Here is a 12,348-nt window from a genome sequence, read left to right as displayed (position 1 = left end):
AATTAAATGGTTAAAGAGTTGTAGTCAACTAATAACACTTGCATGAAAGAGGAAATGTCTGCAATGTTTTTAATCATTTAAGAGTTGCGTCTACCTAGTGGAGCAATCGAAACCACCAATCAGCCATGCTGAAGGGAGTTTGGGTGATGTGGAGAGGCCACTTCCCCAAGCCCTTCCAAGATCCATTGGCCTCTGCCATCAGGGGATCTCCACTGGCAACAGGGAGGACATGCCAGTCAGGACTGACCCAATATGCCCATCCAAATGGCAGGCAGGTGGAAGCTACTGCAGTTGATACCCCTGCGGTGTTTCAGGGATGGGTCTGGACAGGGCCGGATTTAGGTTTGATGAGACCCTAAGCTACTGAAGGTAATGGGGCCCTTTATATGCCCAGCTGTCCTTTGTTAACAACAAATCGTCACTGTTTTTTGTGTTGAATATATGCTATATCAGGGGTCAGCAAACTTTTTCAGCAGGGGGCCGGCCCACTGTCCCTCAGACCTTGTGGGGGGGCAGACTATATTTTTTTTGGGGGGGGGGGAGTGAACAAATTCCTACACCCCACAAATAATCCAGAGATGCATTTTAAATAAAAGCACACATTCTACTCATGTAAAAACATGCTGATTCCTGGACCGTCCGCTGGCCGGATTTAGAAGGCGATTGGGCCGGATCCAGCCCCCGGGCCTTAGTTTGCCTATCCATGTGCTATATGGTAATTTATGAACCTAATAGGTCCATATACAACGCAAAATACTGTTGCTGTATGTAGGTTTTATTTTATTTGTTTTTAATCTTATATTTTGGAAATGTACACCCAGTGGTTTTTTTTCTCTTTAAATTTTTTTGGGGCCCCCAAGAGAATGGGGCCCTAAGCTATAGCTTGTTAAGCTTATATGTAAATCTGGCACTGAGGCTGGACCTGCCCCTGCCATATCTCATGGCTGGCTCAAGTAGCAGGCCTGTGGATGTGGCAGTAGCTCTGCCATTTCATTAAGCTCTGCCATTGCCTGCTATGATTTGAAACTGCCTCCTAAGTCATACTCCCAGTTAGACCCATTAAAATCAATGGGCATTACTAACTTATGTTTGTTAGTCTCAAGTGTTTCTGTTTGGAAGATGACTTAGCTAGCTATAACCCAGAGTCCTTCAACATCCTATAGCAGGGGTCAGCAACCTAAGGCCCATGGGCCACAAGCAGCCCAAGGGGGTCTTTTAACCAGCCCATGGACCTCCGCTGCCCACCTGGGGACCCCCGCCACCCGCTCAGTCGGCTCCCGTGCGCCGCGCTAAACCGGTGTGGAGCAGAGCAGGGACCGCCTTCCTTCACGCTGGCCGGCTTCCCATTGGCTACAGGAAGCTCCTGCACTCCGGCCCACTGCGGCGTCTGTGGGACCGTGAACCGGCCCAAGCCACAAAAACTTTGCCAACCCCTAATCTATAGCAACATCTAGCATATTGTCAAATAGTTGTAGACTTAGGCAAATATTTTCATGGATATGTTTAATGATCTTAACAACATTTTTTTTTTTTTTTAATTGTAGTGGGACGGGTGAGTTTAAGCTGCACCCGAGCTTATTTCTTTTGCTTTTGATTTTGGGGAAGCTGTATCCATCACCGATGGATGGCACATATTCTGCCCTTAATATGGCACCCTTCGCTCCGTTTATTTTGAGGTAAGTTGTACATTTCACTTCACAAATAACTTCAAGGTACCTGGTAATGCTATTTCAATTGTTAATTCAAAAAAGTGTCTTCCTTAGTTCACCTACCACATTTGTTATTCCACATGGGATCTAGTACAGTGTTGTTTTTTTAACATATAATTTTTATTAATTAATTTTTTAACACAATATTTCCAACATTACAATAGCAAATAAAAATACTCTTTGCTGTGCCAAGCTCGTGACTTCCTTCTATCCCTTCAACTGGTTTTTTGTTTTCAAGTCTTTATATCGCACTTTAAAACCTCCACTTCTGACCTTTATGTCCTTATAGTCAACTCTGTCTCTTTGGTCTAGAAAGTTATAAAATGTCTTACATTTAGTTGCAGGATTTATTTCAATCCCGCTAGTGTCTTCACATTTTTACGTGATCTAGTAATTAGTGTTCTATTTGTATGAGAAAAGTAGAGATAACTTGTGTAGAACACCTTACATATTAAATATTGGAGGAAGGAGATACGTGGATTTTATTTTTCTCCTGTGTCTTTCTGAGGCTGCAGCCATTTTCTTCTGTGGAAGGGAAGTGGTTGGGGTCCAGTCTGCAAACACCTGAAGCTGCAGCACTGCTAAAGAAAAGCAGGTGTGAACCCAGTTGATCTTGTGGATGTAAGACTGCTGCCACTCATATGTATGAGCAGAACATAAATGTAATTTTTTTTAAGAGAGAGAAAGAGAATGGTTTGGTGTGCACAATAGCAAATACACCTGTGGCCCATTTACATCTTGTAAAAGCTGTGTATTTCTGCATTGAACCAAAACGTTTGGTTTAATTGCCTTAAAAACAAAATTAAAACAATTATGTTCTGTTGTGTGGATTCTGTACAAGCTTCTTGATCACATGCAAAGGCAAGGGAGCCTTTCCTTTTATGCTGGCCAGCAATTACTTGCTTCTGGTTATAGTTAAATTGTAAAGCTATGGTAGACCTGTACAAACAGAACCAAGTATTTATTGATCCATGGGTGTTGAGACTGATATATATATATATATTCAAGCACTGAGAATATGTTCAGCCTTGCACCTCAAACAATACAGCATTGGCTTGTAAAAAATCTAATTAAGCTGAATTGAAAGCATTCAAAGCCTAAGTGGAATTTTCCATTTAGTGGGAGTTGAGTTACACTTGGCTTGGCTATGCTGAAGTAATTTACACAACGTGAGTCAGATTAAATGTTTAGAAGAACAAATCTCAATCTTCTGTGCGGTCAGAATACTCCAAAGTTAAATTAGAAGACTTTTTATCAGTCATTCACCGTGTTATTAAAAGCACATTTTATCCTGGTAGTTTAATTGTAAAATACATTGTAGATTAATCCTTATAACCTTTAAAAATCTTTGAATGGAGGGTTAGGGTGTCCTTTGCTAGTAATTTTTAGCGAAATAGGCATGCTTTTGATGAAAAGAAGTAACTGAGAGAAATATATTAACTGTGAAAGTAAGAATATGAGCAATCCACTAGAGGGATTCCATTTTGTTGCTGTTTCCTGATCATCAGAAATGGCTTTCTGTGGAAATTCTGCCTGCCAATTTTGGCAAGTTCTGATTGATTGTGAATTCATACAGAGTAATCTGTTCTTTGCTTTAAGCAAAGCCCTAGGATATTCTCACATCATGAAAATATATTTCCATCTTGGCCACAGGGTAGATGGTGGGACTCGGCTTTACTTAGGGCTGCCAGCTTTAATCAGTAGGTTTTAAAATAAACAAAAGTTGCGGCTGATTAAAATGGGACCCAACTGATTAATCAGTGGAACTGAGAGCTCAGGATCCCCTCGCTATATTTTTTAGTCTGTTTTTGTTCCTTTGTAATTACTGTAATTGGGAATGAAATAGAAAATATTGAGGATAGCCTTTGTTATCTCAAAAAGGCATTATTCCGAAAAAACATATTATCTATGGAGGCTTTGGTTTAAGGTCATGTACTCCCCTTTCCTCATCTTCTGTGTGCATTGAGAGGAGCCTGACACCTTCCACCATGGCTTTAGATCCTGTTTCGTTTGAATAAACCACAGTTAATTCAGGCCATAGTTTAGTGAAAGGAACAAGCTGCTTAAGTACTCTCTCCTCCCTTATTCTCCAGTGAAGCCGCAAGGAGGAGATTGAAAGGATCTGCTTCCCAGCTTTGACGAACCACGGTTTGTGATTATGCACAACAGGACAAAACTGTGGTTAGTTTAAGCTGTGGTTTATTGAAACAGGCCAAGAGTGAATTGTGGTCTCTGATCTTGTCCTTGGCTTGTTTCTATAAACCATAGTTTAAAACAAATGGCATTTCCCAGTTTGGACATTGTTACAAACTAACTTAAACTAGGAAGGGAGGTGGGGGTGATTCCAATCTTCTCATGGCTGTGCCGGAGGAGAGAGGATAGGAAGCACTCAAGTAGGATCTGTTTCTCTAAGGCTAAATCATGGTTTAATGTTTTGTCCAAACTGGGCCTCAGAATAAACAACAGTTTCCCTGATTAGAGTACAGTGGTACCTCAGGTTAAGTACTTAATTCGTTCCGGAGGTCCGTTCTTAACCTGAAACTGTTCTTAACCTGAAGCACCACTTTAGCTAATAGGGCCTCCTCCTGCTGCTGCTGCGCCGCTGGAGCCCGATTTCTGTTCTTATCCTGAAGCAAAGTTCTTAACCTGAAGCAATATTTCTGGGTTAGCGGAGTCTGTAACCTGAAGCGTATGTAACCCGAGGTACCACTGTATACTATAGTTTGGGTGTTGTTGTTTTTCCAAAAATGAAAGCATTCAATCTCAGCCTCTGGTGCCGGAAGGGAGTGGAATCTTGGAATGTAAATCAAGAAGGGAAAAGGGGTGGGAATGCCAATAATAATAATTATAATTTATTATTTCTACCCCGCCCATCTGGCTGGGTTTCCCCAGCCACTCTGGGCGGCTTCCAACAAAAGATTAAAAATTACTTTAAAAATTAAAAATACATTACATACATATAAATCAAGATTGCAAAAGGATGGAGCTCATCCATTTGTGAAAGGGATACTCTGGATATAACACAGTAATACCAATTCTGATCGTTGTTTTCCTGCTACTCAACCCTAGAGAAAATACCAGGAACATGCAGAGTACTTGATAATAGTTCATACGAGTGATTGATTTAAAACGTGGCACAATTACAGAATGAATACCGGAATGTTTTGAGTAGGATTTGGATGCAATGGAACTGAAACACAGCAAATACCTCTTAAGTAGGGTTTTTCCTTCTCTCAGATGTCAGTAGGAATTCGAGTTCAGAACATAAATAACTTTTGATTGAAAAAGGCATTGATAAGACTGCATCTTAATCATTCTCTCTGTGTTTAATTGGGAAACTTGGCAGATTAGTAGGAAGCACTAAGATTTTTGCCAAAACGTTTCAAGCAAAGCTGAGAGAATTCTACTCTGTGGTGGACAAGGCCTAATACTTTTGCTGCTACTTACTGGGCAGGACATTCTAACAAGGCAGGGATCATTTAGCTGTGATTCCTGCACTGCAAAGTGTTTGACTTAGATGATCCTTTGGGTTCCTTCAAGCTCTACAATTCTGTGATTCTGTAAGCAGAGAGTGCAATGCCCAAGTGTTGCCTCTGTAGCAGTAGATTGTAAATATTTATGATATTCATTGTCCCACCCCCCAACACAACCCCTTTTTACTGGGCCAAATTTAGCATGTGCAGTTTTGGGTTTGAAGTCAAATATGCCACTTTTTATTAAGTACAATATAAAGATAAAATTGTAAAAACCAGAACCCTGCTAATTATTGTCAGGCTTTTGAGGCTGTATAAGACGTAAGAAAGACAACGGAATGATTTCTATAAATATTTTGTAGCTTAGTAAATTAAAAGGAATTCCTTCCTTCCTTCTTTAAAAAGCTATAGCTGTTAAGAGTGTTGAGAGTCTCATATCAAAATAGACTTTGAGGTGTGACTGGACCAATATTTAATGAACAGTTTTAAATAACATGACGTTATGCCTGAAACATTTTTTTTAATCTTGAAATTAATAACTCTTGTCAATATTGGTGGAAATACAAATACGAATAGTAATGTCTGTGGGTTTGGGCGTTGCAAGTCACCTGCTTATTTGCTCGCTAAAGCAAGCCATATCTTACCTTGAGAGATGTTCAAACAGCATTGCCCTTGAGCTGACTAAAAATAGAATCACCTTTTAAATGTTTGTTTTTGATAGGTAGAAGACACAATGCATTTCTAATGTGCTTGGTATTATGTATACAGAAGAGTTGTTTCCGATGGTTATACGTGTATAGATATTACGCATGCCTGTATTTAATGTGCCTCCTTGTCATTAACTGATTTCCCCCCCTCCCCATAGCTCTTTTGATTTGCTTCAGCTAGAAAACTAGCTAATTGATTTCGCTCTGTGATGCCCTTTCTGTGCACTTCCTCCTCTCTGCTTTCATCTGTAGTGCTTATGGGAAAATGGAATCGCAGCACCAGCTAAGCATATTATAGTTACAAAATCAGTTACTGGTTTTGCATTACAAGTTGCGCCTGCGGTACTTAGAGATGGAGGTGGGTTCATTTCATACTGCGGAACTGCTCTTGCAGGTGCTCTTGCCTATGTAACTGTAAGAGGTTCTGACTTCTGGGAAAGGCTCCATGCAACTTCTAGGCTAAGGAGATAGTCTGTGTTGGAAAGGACAATAAAGGAAGTATTGGCACTTTTTTTTTTTTTTAAGGGACAAATTTCAGCGGTATCTCTCTTCCCTAATATTGGATTATGGAAGCTAATATTCCAGAATAGTGAGACCACAGTACTAATGATATGCAGGCAGATCCTGTATGTTCTTATTCAGAAGCAAGTTTAACGGGGCTTATTCCCCAAGAAGTGGGTACAGGATTGCAGCTCTGAAATGCTTTAGAATGGTTAATTTTATAATTGTGCTTTCCCTCCTAAATGCTAGATTTATTACGATGCTGCATACTTATTTTTAAAAAATCTTAATTATTCACCCACAATTATCCCCACTTTGTTGTTTTTGCAACGATGAGTACATAAATTCAAGGCTATGAACTTACAACACTCTAATAATGAAGAATGCACTTTTAATGAGTTCTGAGTTAATCCTAGCGTTTTAACTTTAACCTTGGGCATCGTGACATGTGCTAGATGGCAAGCTGTTTTTCAAATCTGGGTGAATTTCAAAGCAATCTTTCTGGAACAGTGGGTGGGAAGAGAAAGAAAGTCCATTTCCTGTCCCTGAGAGGTAATAATGCTAGGTTTGTTTTATATCTTGTATATTTATGTTATGAACTGCCCTGAGATCTGTGGATCAAGGGCAGTATACAAATTTAATCTAAATAAATAAAATAAAAATAAATAATACACTCAGAGGTTACAGATTACTGCCTCTGTATAGAGTTAAAAGGTTTATGGTGTACTTTTAATCTGTGCTGGAGAACTGAGCTATTCAACTTTGTTCTGGGTATTACATCATGCTAAGCTAAACCATGTCTTTCATGACTATGTGCGCTCCAGGAAAAATTGTTGCTTCTTTGCTCCTTCTCATGGGATGTTGCATCATCCCAACCTGGGCTTCTGGTTTAGCTCTCTCTCTCAGTGGTTCTCAACCTGTGGGTCCCCAGATGTTGTTGGACTACAACTCCCACCATTCCTGAGCTCTGGCCTTGCTAGCTAGGGGTGATGGGAGTTGTAGTTCAACAACATCTGGGGACCCACAGGTTGAGAAAGGCTGCTCTAGGCAAAACACAAGCTTTAACCAACATTTGTCCTATAGTTTATCAAATCAAAACTTTATTGCGGTCCAAAGACCAACAATTTCAAAACTAGATACAGTTAAAACGACCAGACAGACAGATGGAAGAAACCAAGGCAGTCATTTTGTTTTATTTAGGGCAAAATTATCTTTGTTTCTTATAACCTCCAGAAAAAAACGTTGCCATGGCCAGTGTAATATCATTTGACTTGTCTTCCAAAAGATATTTAGGATTTTCGGATTTTCCCGGCAAATTTGCCAGTAAGCGTTTGAATAGTTGATCCCTTGCTTGCTCATATTGCCCACAATGCAGTAGGATATGCTTCATACAATCAATGTCCTGGGAACATAAACAAAGCCTAACTTCTGAGGGAAATGCATTTAGTCTGGCTTTGGTAAATAAATGCCGATAGGTAGGTAGAGACAAATTCCTAAGGTATGAGGTATGATTTAGGGTTGATGGCACCGAGGGAGGAAGCGTCGCCTTAAGCTTCACATCTTTCAGTTTGTCTTATCGTTTAATACTATAGTTTAAAGCTTGTGGTTTGTCTGGGGGGAGCCAAACTACAAGCCAAACTATGGTTTAGCTCAGCACAGCAATAGAACAACCATAGAGGACCAAAGCCCCTACAACCTCTTTTTTGAGAGCTCACACGCTTGCACGTATGCTAAGCCATAGTTTTTATTGTGTATAGCCATACTAAGTGTGGCTATACACAATAAATAAATCGATTGATTGATAGTGCAACATGCAAACCAAGCCATTAGGTCTTCAAACTAGTAAAGGAAGGTGCATAAATGGAAATGAAGGGAAAGGAATGTGTTTAGAAAAGCCACCAACAATTGGGTCTGGACTCAACTGGACATTGGACCAGCCTGTTCAAGCGGGGGTTGGGGGTGGCATTTTCAGCGCCTTCCCCCTGTTTTGCCCAATTCTCCGGTGTCTATGGAGTTAGGCATTGGTAAGTGTGGTGCATGATTGCAACCAAAGTCAGAAATAGGCAAGGGATCTCTGGAAGAAAAAGTGTTTTCTCTGTAACCATTGTTTTTTAACCAGTTAATCAGTTTCTCACGCTGTTTCTCACCCATCTCCATTTGGTGACACCAAGATAAAATATTGCTATGACTAGCAAGCAGTCTTTCTGGTTTCGTGTTATTTTCTAAATGGCTTCAAGTTGGCAGAATCATTCTCTGTTTGGAGGAATATTTGCTAAATGGTTAGAAAAGAAGAATTTGTAATGAACCCCATGTGGCTTCAACAAATTGCTATGCAAAGCTAGCTGAAGTCATTGTGGGTTGGAAAAACTGCATCTGTAAAATACAATAAACATCTAGTTGAAATAGAAAATCCCAGCAGGCTTGATGATGGCTCTGAAATATGATGGGAAAATATTTCTCTAGGGTGTAAAAATCTATATACACACACATGCGAGGGGGGTGGGGAGTGCAGCTTTTCATCTCGCTGAGATAACTTTTCTTAGAAATGTTATACACAAGTGGGCTTAGGAGTGGCTCCGTTTCAGCTCGCTTGTTAAATGACCACTTCAAATAACAGCCAAATTCCTATCAGTCTCAGAAGCGAAACCTACAGTTGTTGAAAAGCTGATCTGGAGTGGAAAGGAAAATAGGGCTTTTCAATATGATAAACTTTGCAAATAGACTTTTTCTTTTCTTTTTTGAGACTAGGGACACTGCCTTACACTTAAGACAGTGTTTTTCTGGGGAGGAGAGACACCGCATTTTGTTAATGAGGGGAGCGGGCGTCTAAAATTACTTTATGGTCAGAACTGAACTTCGTATCAGTATTATAAATCTGCTGTGTTCTGGATGTGTTGAATGTATGGATATGGAGTGTGTGAGAGTGTGTGTGAGAGAGAGAGAGAGAGAGAAGGAAGGAAGGAAGAAAGAAAGAAAGAAAGAAAGAAAGAAAGAAAGAAAGAAAGAAAGAAATCATACTCAGCCCCGACTGGAGGGTGGGGCCTTAGACTGAAAGAGAGCATAAGGTTTAGACACTTTTATTTTATACTTACTGGACCAAAGACTGCCACGTTCTGTCACGAACAGCTATTTTAAGCAAATAAAAGATGTGAACTGATGACGAACTTTTGTCTGTTAACTGATAGAGATTTTGTCATATTAAGAAGTTCAAAATGCTCACAAATGTATTAATTAAAATATAGTAGTTCTGAGGGTGCAAGATTAGACTGTGATGAACGTGTCCTCTCAGATCAGCTGATTATCTAAACAAAACTGTTATGCCATGGCCCCTCACAGCAGCCATGTTGTGTTTTGCTGCGATCTTCCCCATGGTAGCCATGTTGTGACTAGCGCCCACAGCTCTCTCTCAAAATTCAAAAGGTGTCCACCAGTTCAAATTAGGCTAGCAATCCTTGAGCTGAGTCATTCTTGACATACTGAAATTAATGGACATGGCAAACTTGATTGTGTGCAGAGGAGGGTGACCAGGAGGATCAGTGGTCTGGAAACCAAGACTTATGAGGAATGGTTGAGGGAATTGGGTATGTTTAGCCTGGAAAAAGGAGCCTGAGAGGAGATACAATAGCCATCTTCAATATCTAAAGGGCTGCCACATGGAAGCAAGCTTGTTTTCTCCTGCTTCGGAGGCTAGGACCCAGATTAATGGCTTCAAGTTACAAGAAAGGAGATTCTAGCTAAAAGTCAGGAAGAACTTTTTGGTAGTAAGGGCTTTTTGACCATGGAGCAGACTCCCTGGGGAGGTTGTGGACTCTTTTTCCTTGGATGTTTTTAAGCAGAGGTTGGGTGGCCATCTGTCATGGATACGCTAGTTGAGATTCCTACATTTCAGGGGGTTGGACTAGATGACCCTTGGGGTCCCTTCCAACTTTACAATTCGACATATTTTCTTACCTATGTCAGATTTCTAAAGGAGATAGAACCATAGGACTGGAAGTCCTTTGTAGTTAAATGTCCTGTGGTGATTTAAAAGATCATAATCTTTGTATACGGTAAATGCTTATGGTCTCTTGTTTGCATTTGGCTTAAGCAACCTGAAGCTTAATTACAAAAGTTTGAAGTCTATGTTAAAATATTTGCATATGATAATGCACATGGGGGAGAACATATAGTTTGGTGGCAGAGCACATGTTCTTAAGTAATCAGGTTTCATCCCTATCTGCCTAGCAATCCCAGTCAAAAGGATCATTGACAGAGTTGCTGTCCTCCATGGTAGAGAATATTTTGCCTAGATCAGAAGTCTGATAAGGAAGATGTCCACACAGCCTTCATGGATTTCTTTTTGTGTTTTAAACATATGTTACCTACTTTTCCAATGATTGGTCTTTTACTTGTGCTATTCGTTAGTGCTTTAAGTGAATGTTTTGAAGGGCGTCCGAATTATTATGGGGCTTTCTTATAGAAGTTGCTAATTGTTATGCACTGCATGCTGCCAACTCAATTGCTGGTTTGCACAAGACCGAATATTTGCAAAGGGTAGCTGAGGCAGCAGAAATGCACTGGAAATAATAAGTTGTGGATCTAAATTTATTGAGTTTTGTTCTTTGGTCACGTGCTGCTGAAAGCAAATGTTTTATTTAGTAGTTCGTGTTGGAAGATAAATAGCACAAAATGTCACTGAGAACATTTAATTTCTGCTACATCTGTAGATGAAAGTATTAAGTCATAACTTCTAGGCATCAAGTACATGCAACAAGGCCACTTCTAGCTATTGGGGGGAGAGGCGTATTTTAGCTGGCCTTTCCAAGACAAGTGTCTTATAACACTCAATCCCAGGCAAGAAGCCCTCCCCATTCCCTAGCTACTAATTATTGATTCCTGATCCTTTATCCAGTGTTTCTGCTGGTCTTTTATTTATTTTTAATAAATTAATTAATTGCATTTATAAATCACCTTTGTGTGTGTGTGTGTGTGTGTGTGTGTGTGTGTGTGTGTGTGTATCTGCCGCTTAACTGCCAAGTGTTTAAGCAATGTACAAGAAATACAAAAAAGGGTAAAGGTTGGTTAAAAATATTCTTACAGAGAATAGAGGAGCATGAGCACAATGATGGATTGGGGATTGGACTGAGTCTGGCTTTGCCCTGAGGCTGTTGATGTGCCCCAGCAGCTATCCGGCCTTGCCAGGTTCTGGCGCTTGACATGTAAAATCAGTGAGAATTTTGATCTCCCCCTCTGCCATTTTCAGAAACAGGCCCCTTATGCCACATTTACACACTCAAATTCAAAAGCTGTTCACAATGCGGTGTGGCACAGTGTGTTCTCAGGAGCCCTTGCAGTGTGAAACTAGTTGCATAGTTATTGGGAGTGTTGATTACAACATCAGCCTCCCCATGGAATCGTATTACCTGGATATGAATACACAATAGTATGAGTTACTTAGAACCTGCTTTGTTTCCCCCTGTGTAAGACAAATTAGCTTACCTTTCTTGTTTCTTTGTTTTAATTCTGCTAATGGTGCATTCTGCATGGAGAAGATGGAGCAGAAAGTGAAAAATATGACCAGGGCAACCACTGGCTGGGTAACTGCCTCATCCCCTGTGTTTTGGGGGCCTTCACACCTGGCACTGGCAGCTGCAACCAGCAGCCCTGCTGCCCGGATAGCACTGCTGCCAGCTCTCCACTCAACAAGGCTCTTTGCCTCTTTCCTAGAGCAGGGGTTGGCAACCTAAGGCCCATGGGCCACAAGAGGCCCATGGGGGCCGTTTAACCGGCCCATGGACCCCTGCCACCCGCTTGGGAACCCCCGGTGACCGCTCCCGTGCGCTGCGCTAAGCCGGAGCAGAGTGGGGACCGCCTTCCACGGTGCTGGGCAGCTTCCCATTGACTGCAGAAAGCTCCTGCAGCCAATGGGAAGCTGCACACACCTCCGTGCCAGAAGGAGCATTTGCGCATGTGCACGCA

At 40.9% G+C, this 12,348-nt stretch overlaps 1 protein-coding gene across 6 annotated transcripts in view; it reads left to right on the top strand.

The window, feature by feature from the left end:
• Positions 1 to 12,348, top strand: part of THADA (THADA armadillo repeat containing) — a 146,249-nt gene that overhangs the window by 63,388 nt on the left and 70,513 nt on the right. For all 6 annotated transcript variants that reach the window (XR_014545794.1, XM_083604748.1, XM_083604749.1 and 3 more), the window contains one exon: positions 1,545 to 1,676. Coding sequence is in view for 5 of the 6 variants with exons in the window: in XM_083604748.1 (XP_083460874.1) it covers positions 1,545 to 1,676 (132 nt within the window). In the remaining variant the exon portion in view is untranslated. The remainder of the gene's footprint in view (positions 1 to 1,544; positions 1,677 to 12,348) is intronic.

This window comes from Podarcis filfolensis (genome assembly GCF_964270895.1).
Source record: "Podarcis filfolensis genome assembly, chromosome: 3".
NCBI classification, from domain to species: domain Eukaryota; kingdom Metazoa; phylum Chordata; class Lepidosauria; order Squamata; family Lacertidae; genus Podarcis; species Podarcis filfolensis.
Note: the sequence above shows the minus strand (reverse complement) of the source record. Positions and strands in the feature narration are given on the sequence as shown.